The 20,988-nt window shown below is 43.6% G+C and overlaps 2 protein-coding genes across 5 annotated transcripts in view; one reads left to right on the forward strand and one right to left on the reverse strand.

The window, feature by feature from the left end:
- The window catches only part of emid1 (EMI domain containing 1), a 51,374-nt gene extending 33,232 nt beyond the window's left edge, over nucleotides 1–18,142 (forward strand). The window contains exons 4-17 of one of the 4 annotated variants that reach the window (XR_015116433.1): nucleotides 5,554–5,643; nucleotides 5,749–5,810; nucleotides 5,891–6,017; nucleotides 7,152–7,196; nucleotides 7,295–7,402; nucleotides 9,507–9,614; nucleotides 11,520–11,609; nucleotides 12,124–12,176; nucleotides 12,916–12,978; nucleotides 13,087–13,131; nucleotides 13,319–13,363; nucleotides 13,533–13,544; nucleotides 15,794–16,149; nucleotides 16,945–17,083. Coding sequence is in view for 3 of the 4 variants with exons in the window: in XM_086206139.1 (XP_086062265.1) it covers nucleotides 5,554–5,643; nucleotides 5,749–5,810; nucleotides 5,891–6,017; nucleotides 7,152–7,196; nucleotides 7,295–7,402; nucleotides 9,507–9,614; nucleotides 11,520–11,609; nucleotides 12,124–12,176; nucleotides 12,916–12,978; nucleotides 13,087–13,131; nucleotides 13,319–13,363; nucleotides 13,533–13,544; nucleotides 15,794–15,878; nucleotides 16,945–17,078 (1,067 nt within the window). In the remaining variant the exon portion in view is untranslated. Of the gene's footprint in view, nucleotides 1–5,553; nucleotides 5,644–5,748; nucleotides 5,811–5,890; nucleotides 6,018–7,151; nucleotides 7,197–7,294; nucleotides 7,403–9,506; nucleotides 9,615–11,519; nucleotides 11,610–12,123; nucleotides 12,177–12,915; nucleotides 12,979–13,086; nucleotides 13,132–13,318; nucleotides 13,364–13,532; nucleotides 13,545–15,793; nucleotides 16,150–16,944 lie in introns of all 4 variants that reach the window. The other 3 variants (XM_086206141.1, XM_086206139.1, XM_086206140.1) reach the window with 3 other exon arrangements.
- rhbdd3 (rhomboid domain containing 3) lies at nucleotides 17,892–20,672 on the reverse strand. Its single transcript, XM_086206142.1, has 5 exons — nucleotides 20,201–20,672; nucleotides 19,739–20,122; nucleotides 18,972–19,098; nucleotides 18,634–18,888; nucleotides 17,892–18,546 (listed from the first exon to the last, which is right to left on the reverse strand). The coding sequence occupies exons 1-5, from the start codon at nucleotides 20,361–20,363 to the stop codon at nucleotides 18,387–18,389; spliced, it is 1,089 nt and encodes a 362-aa protein (XP_086062268.1). The 5' UTR covers nucleotides 20,364–20,672; the 3' UTR covers nucleotides 17,892–18,386.
- Nucleotides 20,673–20,988: the final 316 nt, after the last annotated feature.

A 20,988-nucleotide genomic window follows, 5' to 3' on the forward strand; every position in this document is an offset into this window, starting at 1 on the left:
TCTCAGTTATTTAATAAAAGTACCATGAGCTGATCCTTCCATTTTTATCAGCAGTCAGTGTCACATGCGATGGTGCCACGGAACAACAAGGCAGCTAGCAGCCTGTGTCTCTGGTATCAGTCCAGTATCAGGAGTGATGATGGACTGGGTGGACTAGGAGGGAGCAGGCCTGGGTTTGTTCACATCTTTGTCTCGTAATTTTATGGTGCTTTGCGAGTAATGCATTGAAATGAAACTAGAGAATATGGAGCTGTTTTCTTATGCTATCAATGAGCATAGCACCGAGATCACATGACCTCAGTTCGTCTCTTTTGCATTCCGACACAGACAAAAGAAACTGCTGGCTCAGCACGCATTTGTTCTGAGTTACCTCCTTGTTCAGCTTGGCTTGTTTTAGGAGGACATTGTGTGATTACTCGTGTGTGTGTGTGTGTGTGTGTGTGTGTGTGTGTGTGTGCGTGCGTGCGTGCGTGTGTGTGTGTGTGTGGCAGCAGTAGTTTTGTTTCCGTGGAGACAGAGACAAACGCCTTGCCTGGTTGACCATCAGCAGCTGGTCACTAATGATGCAGCAGCGCTGAGCTCAGCTAATTGACCAGACAGAGATGGATCAGGACCTTACGCTCTGCTGTGTGTGTGTGTGTGTGTGTGTGTGTGTGTGTGTGTGTGTGTGTGTGTGTGTGTGTGTGTGTGTTTTGATGTTGGCACGCACCGCTTCTAACATTCACTCAATCAGTAACTTTCTAACTTTGAGAAACCTGCACTCCTCAACCCCGTCCGTGTAGACTCATCCACCTCTTCTGCAGACCATGTGAGATGAAAACAAAATCTCACTTCTACATCCACGAAGCTGCATCTGCAAAATCTCAACGAACAAATAAACCTTGGTAGGTGATGAGCTTTGAGGATCAGGCATGTGCATTTAAGAAGAACAGGGCTCTCAGCATGAGGGTCGAGGGCTCAGGTTTATTTTCACTTGAAGGGAACTGAAGGAACAACCTTGGCCCATTAATAATAGCACTAGTTTGTCTGCGTATGTGTGTTTTTGTCACAAACACACACACACGCACACACAGATAAAACCCTACATAATCACACCCACGATCACACACACACACGCACACCAGAGTTTATAGAGGGAGACATGCAGCTGCAGTCCTTCTCTTGGTGCCCTTCGCTCTCATTTCTGACGATGCCAGCAGATCTCCACTCATATTAAGACTAAAGCTGCCATGATGATAATAGCAGTTGTGGAAATTGGAAATATTTCTTTCTTTTCAGTGCAGTTCTGGGTTTCATCCTTCTGCCCTGTTGAAACGTCATAAATCTGTTCTGTGTTTGTTCCCTAAAATTATACCATCCACTCTCTCTCATTGTCTACACTTTAATTTCACTTTTCAGTCCTGTATTCTATCACGAAAAGAGTCAAAAACCTTTTTTCTCTGGGTAATTTTAGATTGTCATTTTATTTTATGACTCACGGTGGTGTGGTGGATGCCTTGTAGGTTTTTCTATCAAATTTAAAATTGAGCATGAAATCCTGAATATTTCCGTGAAGTTTCATCCAGTACACAAACCACTTAAATCTGCAAATATGTTCTGTATTTTATATCCGCAATCAAAATTTTCCCATAAATAAGATTTTATATGCGCAGGCTAAGAAAACATTTGTCAATCAGTACCAATAACAGGAGGCACATTAATCACCGCATGTGAACGTCAGTTTGATGTTTCTGGATCAGTCCTGATGGTTTATATCATCGACATGTCACTTAATTTACTTCCATTCTGGGGAATCATACTTTTAGCTTTTGATTTTCTATCATTTTAATAAATTAGTAGTCAGTCTTTTATGTGCAGACAGAGATGCAAAGGCGAGGAAATCCTGGAGTGAAGGTTCTGCTGGTATTTAATGGAAGGCCTCTGTGGCTTTATGTGTGGCTTGGCAGCGGTTCCTCCGGTCTGTCTAACCTTCAGCCTCAGCTGCATGCACCGTACGACTGCATGATGTAAGCACCGTTTGATGAATGAGTCTGAAATATGCTGCAAAATCAGTATATTGCGTCTTCCTGCTGTGTGATACACAATACACGGATCATATAATGTCCTGCAGCAGTGACGGTCCCTGGGGATTCCCTCATAATTGCCTGAATGCAAATATGGATTCACCTTCTCACCGTGACCTTCGCTCTCACCCTCCTCCTCCCTCTCCTGTGAGATTACTGCGCCAGCAGGGGCAAAGATTTTTCAAAGGATGTTTGCAAACAAATGACAAACTCTGCATGTGTGTGTGTGTTGGAGAGGGAACTGATGGGGGGGCTTTTCCTCTGGCCCACTGAACTCTCGGCGGGGGAACTTTTCTAATGAATAGCTCAGTCACTGATTAAGGCCCAGAGCAGGATGGGGGCAAAGGGTTAAATATATTCACAGGTTTATTTGACCTCCCTGCTGGGGCAATTAGCCCACCGAGAACAAAGAGTAGATACAATAAACTGCATCCATCAGGAGGCATCAATGAACTGTGATGGTGGTGGTGTTGGCTGAGATCACTACAGAGGCGTCAAAGTCTCTCTGCCTTGCATGTAACACACACAGGGGATGCCATAGAATAGAGGGGTCTTTCAATATGTCTGATTTATAATTGCAAAGCAGAGAGTAATTGTGTGAGAGGTATATTTGTCCTTGTGCCAAAGCCGACTTATGGCTCAGACAATAGCTGGTGTGTGGGTGAGGGGATTCTGGCTCGTTCTTGACTCCAGAAGGAGCAGAGGTGCTGTTAGCAGGGGATGGGCGAGAGCTCCGTTTCCTATCCAGATCCCCTTTGTAATTGAATCCAGCCAAAAAAACGTCTTGCGCATGTACACACACGGTACACACCTCTCTGTCAGTGTTTCCCATGTGGACTCAAGTGCAGCGCAGATGAATGAGGGGCACATCAAAGTGCCTCGTCTGCATAAGGTTTACATTGTTATCTAAGTGGAGAAGAAGTTTCTAGAATCTAGAGCACATGCCATAACATTTCAGTCTCGGGTCTTACATGGTTTAAATCCATCTACACTCATAATCCTCAGAGAAATACCTAGAACCCAAAACACTGAAATCATGAGCGCAGAGGTTGAGGAGGGGGAATTATTGGAGCAGTTTCAATTTACCCCCAAACCATGTGTTCTGTCTGCTTTTCATACTCCTCTTTTGCCCTCTCTCAACCCCCCCCCCCCCCCAAAAAAAAGGGGGGGGGGTAATCACTCAACCCGTTATGCTTTCCTGTCTTAAGTTCCCAAATGTTTATTTATTTCGTGACAATAGACTCTCCGTTTTTCTTTTCCTGGCTCTGTAGAGGATAGAGATACATCATGACATCTGACATTGCAATAAGCCCGGCTGTTAAAGAAGAGTAGCGTGGTCCTGCTCCGGCGTGGTGATGCAGGTGCTATTTCACATCTCTCAGTGTGGAACTTGGCTTCAGCTGCCGGCCACCGAATGGAAGAGAGTGCTTCCTGGTGGCTAATGAGGTGCTGAACCCAGCCTCTTGTTTGTATCAGGAGCACCTGGACCGATCAGAGCCAGGCCCGGGCAGACAAAGGAGCGAGTCTAGCATTTTCACAAAGCCCATTCAAAACATCCAGAACCCAGGGACACAAACTCCCACACTTCATAAAATGAAGGCAGTATAGAATGCAAGCAGAGGCTGGCCCTTCTCTACGCACAAGCAAACTATTGTTTGTCTTTACAAGCTCTCTCTCCCCTGACTTTGTGATTTTATACTCCGTAAAAAGGAAAGCAACTTGGCAAAGATGTTGGGTGCACATTGTTGTCTCTTTCTCATGTAACAGAGACAAAAGCTGCAACTGTGACTGATGGTTTTTACACCCCATTCATAGCGGTTGTCAGCTCTTTCTAGCTGATAATAAAAAGATCACCTGGAGGATTCTGGTCCAGAAACACAGAGAGGAAGTGATTTCTGGGTCGTTTCACAGTAAAACTTCTTCATTCAGCCAATTTATCGACTAAAACAAGCCAAGTTAACGCCCAAATATTGGAGGGATTTCAACACATCTTATATTTTTTTACCCTTAAACTGACAATTTTGAAGTTGGATCAGTCAAGTTATAGGCTTTTTTTCCTCTTTCTTTTGATTCAGTGCAAACACTGGACTGCTTTTCAGTGGCTGCATCCCGCCGTGAGACCTGAGGTGCAAAAAAAAAAAAAAAATCCTCATAATATTATAATGTGAGTGCAAGAACTCCAAGTTAGAGGACCAGAACTCAGTCAGAGCACTTGAGAACAAAGTACCAGAGCTGCCTCTTGATATTGAGACTCTTAGCGCCATCATGCACAAATGTGGTCCCTGTTTCTGGCTTGCATTTGTGCATGTAGCCTGGAAACGCTCCTTTGCACGGATAATTTTCCACTCTTGAATATGTTCTGTGTGCCTGTTTCATGTGCACGTTTGATAGTGCGAGTCTGATCACGGACCTGTCAGTTAAATGGGAGAAAGACAAAGAGCGAGTGAGCAGCTCTGCAAGAGATTTACTTGTTTAGTCTTGTTCAAAAAACAGAAAATCAACATGTAGCAGTCAGTGTTTATACTGCGGCACCAGAAATAAATCAGTTTATGGGAAATATTGTTTGAGACTCCCCCTAAGCCAAGAAAAGGAAGACCGATATTACCACCAAAATTTGTGTGAAAGATTCAGACCGACTGCTAATTGGATTTCTATCACATTCTCTTTTTTGCTCTGGAACTCGAACCATTCTCTGACCCCAGGATATATATTTAAGAAATAAAATGATAGCAAGAGTGTGCTACAAGTAGTCCGTCAGGAACACCTGAGGGCAGAACTGTGAAGTACCTCCGGTGGTAACTGGCATTTGACAAGTGGCCGACAGAGAAACAGGAAGTGAGCATGTTGGGGGGAAAGGGAAGGGGTACTTTGGGCTTGACTGGGAAAGCGGAAGGGTCAGGTGATGTGACGGGCAGGAAGACAGGGTAAGGCTGTAAGACTAGAGGGAGCAGTAACAGGAGGCTTCTGGAACAACCGGGGAAGGAACGAAGCAAGAATAATGTTCTGGCCCATGTGACAGTGGACGTGTTGACTCAGCTTTTATGGATATGAGCTAATAACTGCTATCTAGTCAACAGCAGTGGTTGGTGCAGTGTTAAAGGAAGGAGGTTTGTGGTGAATAAACCAGGGTGAAAGTACGTTTAAATACACAAATATTAATTCCAGATCTGCGATACGATACAAACTGTGGTCTTACACTGAGGTTTTCAGTAGGTTGCAGCCGTGCATATCCTAATTCTGTCTCTCTAACAGTCGTTGCATGAACAATGAATATGAATTAGGATCTGTGAGATCAGCAGGTTCCATGTTTTTCTGTCAGCGTCTAATTACTGGGCCATCAACAATTTAGCAGATCTTGACAGGGGTTTGGATTCGTGGCGTACTTGCGAATGGCTACTGACCCACAAATTAAAAAATTTCTGCAGCGTCAGAACACCAGATTTAAATTCTGAATGACATTTTTTTTCCTTCCCTCTATCTTCTGTTTCAGATGCAGGGAACCAGCTTGTGGCCCAGGAGGCCATAAGGAAACCGTCCACACTGCGCCGCCCGCCTGCACGTGCAGGAGAGACAGTTTCTAGTAAGATCTCTGACTGCATTACCGCTATGATGATTCAGAACAATTGATACCATACACAACGTGTTTGGCACCTGATTCCTAAGATGAAAATGTTGTGTTTTCCAGACTGTCTCAACTGTAGTCGAATCACAGCGATGAGCGACAGGCTGAGTTCACTTGAGGCGAAGGTTTGTACACACGTTCAACCACAGAATCTGAAACATTGTGAAATATAAATAAGTGTTTTGTTTATGTCTTCCTTTGTCAGTTCCAAGTACTCACTGCGTCGGCTTCCATATCACATCGCCACCTGCAGAGCAAAGGAGGAACTACATCTGAGGCGCTGATGGGAGCTGCGCCAGCTCAGGGAGCTCCTGGTGAGCAGGGGCCTGCAGGTATTTCATGCTGTCAAGCATGAATAATTATTAAGTTAAAAATACTGCACATTTCCATTTAATGGAGTCTAGGGTTTTGTGTTTTGATAATTGTGTCAGAAATCACTCTGGGCTGCTTTCTCCACCAGCAGCAACTATTTTTCTACCTGCTCACTTAAGCTTGTATCCTATTTCCTTCACTGCACTCACGCTCATTTCCTTCAGACCAAGTAAAAGCCGGTTGTCTGAGCTGCTCACTCTCATCGAGTTCTGGGTCTGTATGGAAAGTGAACACTTGAGAGCGTGAAAGTTCTCCCTGGAGTCGATCCCAGCTCTGGCTGCATCGAGCGCTCTCACCCTGCTGCACTGTCACTATCTGAATATTAACACATCTCATTTAAAGCTACTGTGTGAAGAATTTTGATTTGATCAAAACATCTTAGAAATGATTCAGATTATTTTTGTGTGTAGAAAACAATGAGACAGTACTGGTGAAAACTGACATGGTCCATGTATATTACAGGGCCTTGGGTGTCTGTTTTGCTCTACCGCTAGAGGGTGCCAATATCTTCAGTGTATATGTTTTACACATGGTGACTTTAAGATCTCTATGTTGATTGTATTCACAGTAAAGCGAGTGTGCACATTACCTTGAAATTTACTTGAAATTTTCTCCCTGAGGGATAAACCTTTTCCATTTTCATGAGCTTTCTTCTTGCACCACCCTCGAGCTGAAATGCAACTTTGACCAGAAGATGTTTTGATTAAAGTTCATTTTTCTTACCAAGAGATCCAAATGCTTTTGATTTAAAGCGATTAATACTTTTTCAGGCACCAGTCACAAGTGAGGACCCGTCAACAGTGACTTGAAGAAAGTTTTATTGTGCCGTGTGTCAACAAGCACTGCTGCTTCTAGGAGGTTCATAGGACAAGCTTCAGTCTGCTTTGTCTTTTATAATTAACTGAGGCTTCCTCGTGTCCCTTTAGCCACGGCTAGCTCAGTGTTGAGCCTGTCAGACCCTAATTAACAGCAGCACTGGCTTCCTGCCAATGCCGTCTGACATTATTCAACCTGTTGTTTGCTCAAACTTTCCATGGAGTTACATGGCTCAATTAAGTGGCGTCTCTCCTTTTCATTGAATCTTTTCCCTGCAGGTCCTCAGGGTGAGAGGGGGCGAGACGGTCTTCCTGGCAGAGATGGTAAGTTTTAGCCATAGCTGCCTTTTTAGTTGATATAAAACCATTGAATTCTGTCAGTTAAGGCTCTGTGATTCCTCACAACAGTTTCCTTCTTGTAGGGAAACCAGGGTCTCGAGGGCTGCCAGGTCCCAGCGGGCCTCGGGGTGATTCTGGGGCAAGAGGCCCATCTGGAGCCCCTGGATCAAAGGGAACCCCAGGACCAGCAGGTAAAACAGGAATAAATGAACCATTCAGTAGCAGACAATTGCCAGCTGATAGAAACAAACGAACCCTTGTCTCACTCGATGTTGACACAGTTTGGTGTCGTAAAGATTTGTGTGAGCATGTCTTTGAGACAGATGGAGTGTTTAGCAGGGTAGTTGCGTGCTTGCCTGTCCACTTAAGCTATTGTCTGTAGGACAGAACATGTGAGTGGCTTACTGTTGACAGAAGACTTGAGAAGAGGAGAAGGATCCCTCACAAAACACTGACCCATGATATCCTTTAGAGTATTCGCCTTTCCCTTAAAGCTATACTTCACCCAAAAAGTGTATTTTGCCTTTCCAAATACTTACAAATAGGTGTCCTGGACTCACAACGAGTTTTTTTTTCACTCCCGCATTACTTCTTTGTGACTCCAGAATGTGGAAAGTGCCAACTGACTGACTAAACAACTTTTGGGCAGTTTTGCTGTGGGTTACCTTCACTCACCATCAGCTTCAAGTTGAATATAAGTGTCTGTCTCTGTTTCTGCATTCTGGAGTCATGCAGGAAGGGGGGGGAAAAAAGACATTATGGGCTCAAAACACCTATTTGTGAGTTCTTAAACTCTTGTTAAATATTATGTCTTGCCTACAAAATGTCTCTAAAAGGGCTGTCTCTGTGTGTGTTGCAGCTCATGGTCAACTTCTAGTTATATACAGTACAAATATTAAATGATCTGTGGGAAAAAAGTGCATCCACAGGCAGCTGTGACTTCAATGATGACAAAGCAAATGGTTGTATATGTTTGTCATCACATCTGCGCTGGCTATAGGCTGCTGTTTCTCTGCTCTGGCTCATGAAGGGAGTGCAACATATGACCCCTGTGCTGTACCTGCTGTTGGGTACAGATGAGATTTAGAGGAAAAGTTAAACTACAAACCCACTTTCCTAGAAACGCCATGTGACTTCAATCTGCAATGAACATGAGCTATACATACACAAATCCCTGGCCCTTATGATTTCCATATGCCTGTGGTGTTATTGTTTTTTCTATCTCCATTACTTCATAAGTACCCCCAAACCAGTGCTGTGTCTTGTATCCAAAGCTATACTCTCTTTACTCTGCTTTAAAAGAAATGTCTGTATAAGGAGAAAGATAAACACAAGACTGGAATGTGTCCAGTTTTGCTCACAATATGGACAAACATGTCATGGAGCCAGGGGTTATGGGAAAGATGGGAGGCCAATAAACTGGTGAAGTCAGGAGAAGTGACATTTTTATATGATAAACAGTCATGATGCGTTCAAAGTGAGTTGCCTTCTAAACTGTGACTCATCTTTTGACACACTGTTGCCCAGCTGCTCCAGGGGACCATGATACTTGGGGGAAAAAATAGAAAATTGTTTATGCCAGTAAGTCACGTAGACTCTGAAGGGCCACTTGGACTGGCCAGTTGAAGCAATGTGCCACATTTTGGAGCTTGGAGTCTCCTCAACTCAGCCAAAACACAGCTGCTCCTGCTGCAAGTGAAAACGGCCCACAGAGGCGTCAAATCAGGGTTATAATAACATCACTTTGCAAGGCCATAATTATCAGACTTTCATAGTCGGTTGCATCACCCCCACTGTGCCGTACACAAACAGAAAGGTGATGAGTCTGAATCTGACCATGATCAAGAGGTGGTGTTTACTGGGCGGCACTACCTCAAAAGTCCAAACAATGAGGTCAGATGCTTTTCTTCCCCCGTCGGAATAAAATTACTGTGGGGGATGGGGGGGGGGGCAATTCCACTCTTTGGCCTGAGTAGCTTCAGTCTGGATGGTGTGTGAGAGAGCATAGAATTTAGTGTGAACCAGTGCCAGTAACACTTTGCAGTTAATTGGTGTTTATTTGAGTGTCCCTTAAATAAGTTCCCAGCAGCAGACCATTAAAGACCCTCCTCCTGTTAATTACAAGTCAGCCAGATGAGTCTTTGGCTCACACACTCCTCTCGATGTTACTCCACATGTGTTGAAGAGCAGCAGCACACACTCACCGCTGCTGGACGCTGACACTTCATGCAGGACTTTGTCATATCTCCTGTCTTTGAGAAATTATTGGGGCCTTTCTGTCCTCTGTCTCCTCAGGCCCCCGTGGTCCACCAGGACTCCCAGGAGAGAGGGGTCTACCAGGTCCTCCAGGGCCTCCTGGCCCCCCAGCACCAGCCAGTGCCCACATCCCAGACCTGGAACAGAGTAAGACCCTGGACTACGAACAGAGCATGACTCAAACTGTTATTATTATACTGTCTATATGTAGGTCATAAGTGCTTTGTGCATCATTAAGATGTAAAGGTTCTGCTCCATAATTGTTGCAGCTTCACTTGATTAGGCTGCAATTCTCCTACATTTCAGAGCTCCAGATAGATTTAGGTTCTACCCCGGAGAACATTGTCATGTTGAAACACTGTTGACTTAATTTGCAGTGAGCTACAAGGATGCTAACCAGCCACCCTCCTTCCAGCTTGTAGATTAACCAGGGTCAGCTCCTCTCCAACACTGGTGTGCGCTCCGCCTCCACTTTTGTCTTTATTGGGCCAAACCAGACAATGTGACCTCATGTCCTTAGAAAGTCCATTTATAATGATTAAAACGTGTTAGCTGTGAATGAGTACCATTGTTCTCAGACGGGTTGAGTAGGTTTAAATGGCTTATATTCTTCGTTAGTGGCTTCGCTGGCAAGTCGCTACACGGAAGCTCTCGAATGGTTTAGGATAAATGATAAACACTGAAAGGACGAGAATTAGAAACAGCCAGGATGGCGGTCAGTCTGTAACTGCGACTTGGTCGATATTGTCCCCCAGCCAAGTAGAACAGAATCAAAGAGCGTGAAGCTGAAGCAGAACAGCCTGAGATTGACGAAGACTTCACATGCTGGGATGCGAACCTGTTCACCACTGATGTCACTCAACAACTTCCAGATGTAGGCCGCTCAGACAGCTGAGGGGGAGTGTGAGAGACAGGCAGGGGCCTGCACTGGCTCTTTTCAAGGTCAATGCATCAGCAGATTTTACATGTTGATTCAGTGGTAAAACAAAGTATGCAGCACACACACATTTGGACGCTATAGGTTCCTGTGTACAGAAAGCGGCGTTGAGGTTGGCACAATGATGTCCGAGGCCATTTCTTTCTCATCAAGGTAACAGCAGGCAATGTTAGGGGGGGCTCTGCGCTGACCTGCCATCAGAAGATACTGATTTATTGTGTTTTTACGTAGGCATCAAGAGGCTACAACTCCCTTCGGCTGAAAAGTCAAGAGTGTGAAGTTGTGAAGGACGGTTTACTAGTAAAACTCTGATAGCAGCGTTTGCGAGTGCTCACACGTTTTCATGTCAGGGTAAGCCACATATCCCTGTCAGAGAATGGACGTGAGACAGAATCCGACAGCGAGAATATGTCTGGTTTGGATGTCTCCTCTGTCTGTGATTTGTCAGCTGGATGATGTTTCAGCACGTCTCCTCCTCATCCTCCTCCCCCTCCCCCCTCTGTGCCCCCTGAAGTCAAACGCTGGGATCGGATCTTTGTTTCTTGTCAGTACAATATAAACTAATGACCACACACTTCCTCAATCGCTCACGTGTACCACCCTCATCCTCTTCTCCTTTCTCTGAATACTCGACCTGTCAGAGTGGATTTGGAAATAGACCTTTCATGCAATATTGTACAACAACTTTTTTTTTTTAATTAATTGAATTGCGGAAGCTTTTGAACATATCAAATAGCAGTTTACCGTTGAAGCCTCTAGGTCTGATTGTTGGAGAATACCGCCCCCTAGTGGTTACTGTGTTGAAATACAAAGGGGGTTCTGTGTTACTTAACAATGCTGCTTCATACGCTCAACCCACCTGTCAGAAACTCTTTAGTTTAGATTGATATAAACAATTTAGTGTTTAATCTTTGTGTTTTTCTGAAAGATGAGATTATATAGACAGGATAACAAATAAAGTAACACAAGGAGAGAGACAAAACTATCTTCACCATGGCCGTTTATCTCCTGCTGTAAATAAAACCTACTGGGATATGGAGACGGTGAAGCAGCACCATGGTGTGACCGAATATGGCACTGCAGATACTTTATCAGCATTGTTCACATTCGTACAGGTCGAGGTAAAGACCCCTTCTTCAGCAACTCCTTCCATGACTCGCGGGGGTCACCTGTTCCAGGACCTAAGGGTCCCCCCGGGCCTGTTGGTAAGTGTTTGTCACTGTCCATCTTGACTTTATGCTTTACTGGACAGATGTTTTATCAAGTAGCCTCTCCACTGTCAAACTGTCTAACACTGTGAAATAGTACAGTTAACTGTTTCTCCTAGACACCGATTTTACCAAACATTGCCAGTCATATATGATTTGCTATATGTGTCTCATATCATGATGATGGGGATCCTTTTGTGTTTTTCTATACAAACCCCAGGACCATGAAATAATTACACAAACTCATGGTCACAACTTTTTTCAAGCAACATTTACCAAATGGAGTATTTTCTCATTTAGCTGCTGGTCAAGTTGGGCACTGTTTTTTCTTCTATGTCAACGAGAATAAGTGTTCAAGCAATTAATCCAAAAAGTTATCTAGAGGTAAATATGATCGGGATAATGTATCATTAAAGTGATCAGTGTAGCCCTCCAAGATTAAAAAACAGCAATACCTCCTTTAAGCTCCTGATGCTGAATATAAATATGAATTCTTCCCTGTAATGTGCAGGTCCTCCAGGTCCCAAAGGCCCAGTCGGACCTCCTGGCCCACCAGGACAGAACGTAAGCTTGCTCACGGCACCACGGTGTACTGCCGTCACATACTGACCCAAAAATATAACTGGTATGTAGTTTCATTAAAAGAAACCCAATCAACTTCTTGGAAAATCCAAATATTTTCCATCCTTACCAGAGCCAGACAAGAATGTGTGTGTTAGGCGGCTGAGACCCTCAGAGACCAGCGGACCATTAGCTTAGCACAATGAATGGTAGTGGATTGGAGGTGTTAGCATATCTCTGTCTAAGGTTATCAAATACATGCTTCTTGTTCTCAGAACTTTGGTTTTAAAATAACAGTTCACAATTAGGAGACATCAGAGTTTTATATTTATAGTAAGAACTACTTTCCTGACCAATCCGCTGGGTGCCATGATTTGAAACAGCACTTCAAAAGCCCCACTGTAACTTCCACTAACGCTATAAAGTGCTCGTGGAAAAATAGAAGAGCGACTGCTGCTAATTATCGTGGCTGATTTTCTAAAAGAGGATGAGGACGATCTCTTCTGAATAAATCAATTTCACGAATCTTATCTATTTGATGACTTTAAGGTTTTCAAACATTTACCGTTTGCTACTATTCATTGTGCTAAGCTCACTAACGGTCAGCTTGTCTCTGTGGGTCTCTGTTCCCCTCTTCACACACAGATTAGAGAAGGGTATCTATCTTCTCCTCTGTCCCAAAAACTTTGTTTGCTCCTTTAGATATGTTTGTTATTTAAATGTCTTTTCTGACGGTATCTAGGGGAAACCTGGAGACCCTGGGATGAAGGGTCCTGTTGGGCCAAAAGGAGAACGTGGGGAGAGAGTGAGTACATAGACCTGAATACTTTTAAGTGTGTTACTTTCAATTAACTGTTTGTCCATAGGAAAAAAACAAAACAAAACCCTCTTTATTTTACCTTTAATTTTTCAGGGTCCTTTAGGTTACCCTGGAGAGAGGGGCTTTAAAGGCGAGCCAGTAAGTCACCCCCACCCTGCTGTTTTGACAGTGATGAGCTGTGTGAACAAGTTAATGAAATGGAAATATATGACATTTATCATAGAACTACAAGACCTGACAGCCCAGACCTCACTGATCTGCTGGTTTTAATACAGTAAACTGCTGTGCCATTGTTTTTTTTTTTAAACTTAATATTTCTTTGCAGGGAGCACCAGGTCCCAAAGGAGAACCAGGAGAGAAGGGCCTACCGGTGAGAAAATAGTGGTGCAGCACAATCACACGCGCTGGCTGCTGGCCTGGACAGAGGGCTTTTATTTCTAGATTTTAAATCATGCTTTACGATTCCTTCATTGAAAATTAAATGTTTCCTCTGTCAGTCTAATCCTTACTTTTCTTTTACCTCCTTCTCGTTTTACAAGAGCAATCTAAATGTAAGATATTTTCTTTCCTGTCGTCACATGTTCCTATTGTGATGTAATTTATATATTTGGTGACCTTTAGTTAAAGGACCAGTGTGTGAATTTGAAAATAGCCACCTTTCACCTCAAACCCTCCCTGTGAAGGGAGTAGGTGTAGGATGAACCTACACTTGTCAAAAGTTTGGTCATATTCGGTTGCTGGCTGGATTTTAAAAAAACATCCAGTGGGAATGAAGTATGGACAAAGGCTCTTTACCAACAGTTTGATGTTTGGGCTCCAGAGAAGTTTCTTGGTCGCACTAATCATCAGAAGGTTTAAAGGTTATGGTGGTGTTTTTCTGTGAAACACATAGTACTGCACACCAGACGTCCCTCCATTTTCTCAGCAGCTCGTCCAGCCATGATACTGCCCATAAAAATAGAAGGGAGATGTGGTTTAAATCTCCTCTTCATCCATCTCAGGTGTCTGGGCTCTGCCCTCCTCCCTAGTGGCTATTTTCTGCCTCTTTTTTTTTTAGTCACAATGATGTGAAGTTTATAATCTACGACCGTTGAGTGGCTGCATTCTAGCGAGGGATGAACAGCTTAATAAGAAAGTGATACCACGGTGGGAAAACAGCAGAGCACTTTCCATTAGCTGGTTGAGAGATGACGCAGGTTAAAGTTACAATCATAAATTTAAACAAGTGTGACAAAAGAGCAAACTATCATGTCGGAGGGTATTTGTCCTGTCTGGGGCTACTGTAGATACAACATGGTGGCTCCACGGAAGGTGACCTGCTTCCTTTGTCTACATGAGGAGCTCATTTTTAGCTGAAAAGTTCTTAGCTTCAGGTTATGATACACTGATGAAAACCTTGGTAGTGCTAGTAATTCCTCCAAAATTCTACACACTGGCCCTTTACGTCTAACCATCACCTGTATCTCCGGTTATGGTTATGATCTTTTTACAGTCATCGTGGCTGTAATGGGCCACACGCTTGTATTCAAAGAGTACTTTTCTTACCTGTGAAGAGTCTGTTTTGTTTATGATTTCAGCTGGTGATCTGTGTGATTATGTGTGTGAAAACCTGTGGTGTGTTTTTGTATTATTGGTCCTCGGGGTGTGCTCTGGACTGCTGTCCCCTGTCACGACACTTTTGTCTTGACCCTGAAGCTGTCTGACTCCCTCTGCAAGCTACTGTCCCCATGGCTACCTTTCACAGTCACCTTTTCAGCATCTGGCTTTGGCATATACATGTAAACTTACAAATACCTTTTAAACAAGAAAAGAAAAAAAAAAAAAACAGCAGCAACTCCTGACTGAGTGGAAGGATCATTTTAGTAGAAAATATCAGAAATGAATGATTTTTTAAAAAATTGACATTAAATCGTCTTGAAGATGTGTATATGCCAAATCACTCCATATGTGTCAGTGATGGGTTCTGAGGTGGTGTGTTCTGATGTGAGTGGAGTGGATACAGCTATCCTCTTTTATCCCACAATGCAACCTTGCATGACTGCACCATGAACGTTTCCTGGATGTCAAAATTAACCACAAAATGGTAACGTAACAGAGAAACAGAAGCTCAAATTAGAGGCACAACTTGAGAGGTGTTTGTTCACTCTTTAAAAATATAGAATAGCGACACTCTTCACTCTGTGCATTTTTTTTCCCTTCAGTATGCTCGTGGTTTGTCATTTCATCACTCACCTGGGCACCAAAACCTCTTCTTTGCATGTATTCTTTGTGATGGCGATGATCTCAACTATCTGACTATCCAACTACTTTTTATTCTATTATTGAAACAGTAACTTTTGAAACCATTGTCTTATCTTTAAATGCGTGAAAATGTAGGCTATGGTGATTTCATTGGAAATCTGTACTGGCTTCACTGATTTTGGGACTATGGCATTATTAAAAATGAAAGCTGTGGTGCTTGGCTGAGCTGCTGCCAAGCAAAAGAAATGCAGAGAGCATGATTAAAGCTAAATCCTGGATGTGTGATATTAATAATCCAGCTGGTGAGGCTGGTGTGTAACGTGCATGCAGGTGCTGCCCAGCCCAGCATGGCAGATACTGACGTCATGTAGTGGCATGGCCGGAGAATGAGGGAGATACGGAAAAATATAGGGAAGAGACGATGTCAGTGTGCTGGGCAGATATGTGGACTGTTTTAACCTTCTAACTGCTGAACTGTATTGAGAAAATGACTTTGCATCTTGGCGAGCAGTTTCTTGGCTTGTGCTCTTTACCTTGACAGCTGTATCTATCTTCACAGGGGGACGGAATACATCAGATCAGAGAGGCGCTGAAGATCTTAGCCGAGAGGGTTTTAATCCTTGAGACTATGATCGGTATTCATGGTGAGTAGGAGGCCTGAGGCAGGGTCAGCTTAAGGCAGGGGTCAAAGGTGGGGGGCTGAAACTCCCACCGCACCTCACTCCTGGGACTCCTGGGAGTGGGAACAGTCGCGAGCAGCCCCAGGACCCAGACTGGTGTTTCCACACCCTCACGCAGTCCCCCCTGTCACTGCTCTCTGATAGGACATTAGCTTGCAGATGTTCCACGACTTGCAGGCAGACCTTGAGCTTCTGGCTCGTAGGGTGACGCTGCTGGAGGCTATCATCTGGCCAGGTAACGCCGAGACATCCTCACCCACAGCTCTGCTGGCCCCTGCAGATAGCCACACTTCACACCTTTGACACAAAATCTAGGAAGAGTCCACTGATTGTTTAGATTGTCCAAAGTACTGAATGTTGATCTCCTCACTGAAGAATAGATGTTTTGTTCAAATGTTTTTTTTTTTTATGTCAATGTTGGGAGTTTTAATCCCACAATGCCAGCAACGATATTAATTGAATGAGTAAAATCTGTTTTTGTGAGTTAATGTTAACCAATTTGTGTTTAGTGTGCTCGTCTAGCCAGTAGTGCTGCAACAATTAAGTAAACTAACTGAATTGGCAATTTACATAAAATAAGAAAAATATTACTAGTGTAGTATTGTCCTCAAATAAATGCATTTTTATATTCATTGTATGATATTTTTATGATCGTTGCCTCAGGACTGTTGATTCAACAATATTACCTGACAATTCTTAATTTTTTTAAAACTTTTTTGTGAATTTTTTTAATATAAAACAATAATTGAAAAGGTCATTGATAACAAAAACAATCCTCCGTTGCAGCCCCACTAGCCAGACATACATCATTTACAGCAGATTCAAGTCAAGGTGCTTTGAGCACTCCCAACTAGTTGGTAATTTAATTGAAAACACAGCAACATGTGTCCTGTCAAAATAAGAGCCCACCTCCAGGTAACAGCCAAACCAGTAGACTTGGATTAGGACAAAAGGGCGCACGTCCGCACACGCACACACACACACTGATGGACAGGGAGGCCCCGTTCCAACTGCTGTCTTTCTTCAACAGAACCTGATCTAGGGTCTGGGGATGGACCGTTTGGCACAGCCTCCCCTAGTTTCTACAGAGATAAGCGAGCAGGTGCGCTTCCATATCGACTTGCTTCTCCTCTGTCCTCCGACACCAAGGTTCGAGGGAAGTAGCCCCCCCGCTGACCCTGAGGACGCAGGCTGGGTTGAATCCCCCCTCAACAGATTTAGACCTTATCTGATCCCTCTCTCTGGGCTTTACTGTCAGATATAAGCTGGGGGGGACACCTCAGGGAAACTCCATAAACCCTACATCTGGAATGTGAGAACTAGACCCCCCCCCCCCACACACACACACACACACACACACACACACACACACAAACCCATCACCAAACCCTCTATGTTACACCCAGCAGCTCCCTCTGTCACAGATTAAAACTGGTCATGTTTGATGAAAGGAAAGTCTGAATCCTGCGTGGTGCTTCTCGAGCCATAAACAGCTCCGGACAATAAGGGTCACTAGAGTAATCAATTAAAGGAGGAATCGGTGGGAGAGAAGAGACTGGATTTTAGTGGGAGTTTCTGCCACCGTGTCACTGCGGCGAGAGGAGACTCCATTATTTAAATGTAATGAGCATGTACAATTTGCAGAACACAAACAAATCTCTTCCTCTAGTATTCATTTTGTTATGCTTCTATCATATTGTTAAACTCAATGTTATGTAGTGCACTAAAAAGATGAAGTCATCTCTACTTTATACATGTCGCTAACAGTGATTTGTACTCTTCTGATGTGAGTGTTTTCCCATTCAACACATTGTTAAAGTGACTTATTATACATGTTTGGGTTTGGTTGCATTTAAACTGAGTGAGTCAATTTATGTTGAATTTTAGAAACGGTGATTAAAACATCTTTAAATTAACATACACACAGAGGAAATAACAAAACTGTTAATGGAACTTATTTTCCCACTGTTGTGTTGGTAAACTGCTTAAACTATCCTGATGAAAAGACTCTTTTTCATTCCACATCAAACTTATTGTGAAACTATTTAAAAGTGTAGTTTATTTTGTATGCTGTTGTGTAACCATTTCATATTTTGAACCCCCCCCCCCCCCTGCAAATGTGTTACTGTGTTAAAATAATCCTGTCTAGATGATCGGTGTAATAAAATGATGTTCATTGTTTTGTTTTGTTTTTAAACCATGTCAACTCTCCTCATTTGTTTTTAAGTCCATTCAACCTTATTATAACATAGATGATCTCTCTGACATACATGTACCAGCTGATGCAGAAGAAGTTACCTATTCCCATCTTCAACAAAGTCACAGTTGTGTCTCACCACCTCTTATAAGAGAATTCTGATCATTAACCAGCTTCACCAGTAGCCCACAGGGAAAAAACTAATATTAAAGCTCAGCAAAAATCCAAGCATAAGTCCAGTTTACTCCACAAAGACTAACACCTTCAGGTAGTGCCTAGGTGTTTTGTGATGGCCTCCCCTTTGCCACCACCACCGCCTGCTCTCCAACGCTGTCGTCAATAAGCAGGGAGATGGCGCCATCTAGCCGTTTAGTGGCTGCTAAAGCCACGACAGCTTTCTCCGTTGGGAAGCCCATCTTCTCCAGCTGCTGGAGTCTGAAAGGAAAAAAAAAAGAAAAATCAAAGGATGTCATAAAAAATTAAACATTAACATAATATTTGAAACACTCAACCGCAACTAACCGCAGAGAAGAAACTGAAGATTTGGGCACTTCTACTTTAGCATCAACATCCTCAGGTGCATCCTTTAAGGAAGCCAGAATCCCAGCACTCAGCATCTGTTCCTCCAGCATCTCTGCCTCAGACAGTGTTGCAGATTCTTGCCTAAACCAGACAGGCATTGGCTCCACCCATGTGTGATAGTTCAAAAAGGAGGGATCTCTCACGGGAGGAGGAGCTGCCTGATCTACTGGCATCCCCTGAGGAGACGATCTAGATCTGTGGGAACAGATAAGAGGAATAAATCATGTGTAGGGTGGAGGGTTTCCAAAGATCACGGATGGGAATGAGAGGACCTTTACCTCGGTGAGTTACTGTAGGTGGGCAACCTGAACCTGGCTGAAGTAGGAACATATGCAGAATCAGGAATGAGATTCAAGACGCTAGCTGCCTCCAGCTCCTGCAACACCCCAATGACAGACTGATCATCTGGCAGGTTAATTAAGAGCCATAAAAAGACTGGAAGGCATCTGCTTAATTTTAGATCTGATGGAGGACAATGCACTGCGACCTAGACAACAACACACATTAATGTTGCAATAACTTTTCATATTTCATTAGGAGGCCTGAAACACATACATATTGTAGAGCCCAGGGGTAAAGGATAAGGAGGAAAATACATGCAGCACATTGGGTAAAATTACAGGGGAAATGTAAACGCTGATAAATATTTTATCCTTGAGAGCAGAATCCTTGATGTGAAGTTGGTCAGTTTTGTAGGCAGTTAACTGATGTCAATCTTTAAATATAAAGTGTGAAGGAGAGCTTCATGGACTAAATTTGGATTAGTTTAAGGTGCAGTTTAGACAGGATGATAAATAAGATGCCTTTATTGACCTGCCATGGTCATATCAAACCTTTAAAAAGGTTCTTAGGGCATCTGGGAAATTAAATCGGAACAACTCTTTGAATCACAAGGCAACAGAGCAAACAAGCCCCCATCAAAATGGGTTTTTCCATAATATGGTCCAATACCAGTATGTGGGAGCGTGTCTCATTATGGTAAAATTAAACAACACACCCTGTGCTTATGGAAGCCTAAATTGGCAAATGAGCAAAGAAAGGATACAATTATGGCCTATGATTATTGAGCAGAAGTGAAGCAGGGCTGGTGTCCCAGGGAGCAGCAGCAGAAACAGCAGCAGAAGCAGCCAGGGGAGGAGCCAGACTGGGAAACACCTCAGCAGCTTCCTCTGCGTCATCTGACGGCACTGGGCTGTAAACAAGGCCAGCTGGACGCCAGAGTAGCCACAGATCCGGCTAGCTTCACCCGAGAAGACAAAGATAACCAGGGTGTAAAACAGAGGTAGTATAGCCATAGTGAGGACAGAGAGGCCGAGGAATGCGACTGTCCCCCAGTGACGCTCCTGACACGGTCCAACAATGAGGAGGTGGGCGACGCTGACCAGCAGGGAGGGCAGCTCATCATGGCTGACAGCATACAGGAACACATCTGGAGAATAAAAGGGTTATTTGTTATTATTACCATCCTTCAGATGTCAGAAGCCATGAAACTGGTGGACATGAATACCTCTGAGCCCTGGGAGGTTTCCATCTGGACCTACGCTGAGACTAGCGTGGACACCCGCAGCATGCATGAGCAGGATCAGGGTGACCAGAAGGCTTGTTCCCAGCAAGAACCCACGGCGGTCTGACCCAAACCAAGACCGTACTGACAACAACCGATAAAGCATGCCTTAAGATTAAGTGTAGCTCATTCACTCACGTCTCCTCGTTGCGAAAAGTCAAGTAAACTCGCATCTGTTGGAAATTCAACGTTTATCTAACTTGTTTCTCATGGTGGGAGCTTAAAGTTGTACATCCACAAACTGATGTTATTAGCTTCAAACTCCTCCTCGATATAACTTGTACTGTCCCTCGCACCCTCGTTGGAAACACCTATGAGTTGTAAGGTTATTATTGCAGTGTGACGGATAATTATACTAATTTGTTTACATCAGCCTTGCAGAGGCTCTGCGGGCTCTCGCTTCCGCATTGCCTCTTCTTCTTTTAGTTTGACGGCGGGTAGAAACTATGACAATTACGGTACATACTGCCACCTACTGTATCGAAGTATAATTCTATCTCGAAGGGAAAATCAATCAATAATTTAACGCTTACCTCAAATTCTATGAAACATACATATCTCCTTCAGATATTCCACAATGACCTTTTCTAAGCTGGTACGTTGGCGTATTAGATGGGCAGTTAGAAATAATAAGGAAGTCTAAAATCAATCCATTAAGCTGACTTCCAGTAGTGAACACTTCTTTATGGGTAGTTGCCAAGCCAGAATAAATGCATATTACCACGAAACAG

The sequence above is a fragment of the Aulostomus chinensis genome, chromosome 6 (assembly GCF_037954235.1).
Source record: "Aulostomus chinensis isolate RoL2024-O1b breed Wild chromosome 6, RoL_Achi_v1.0, whole genome shotgun sequence".
In the NCBI taxonomy this organism is placed as follows: domain Eukaryota; kingdom Metazoa; phylum Chordata; class Actinopteri; order Syngnathiformes; family Aulostomidae; genus Aulostomus; species Aulostomus chinensis.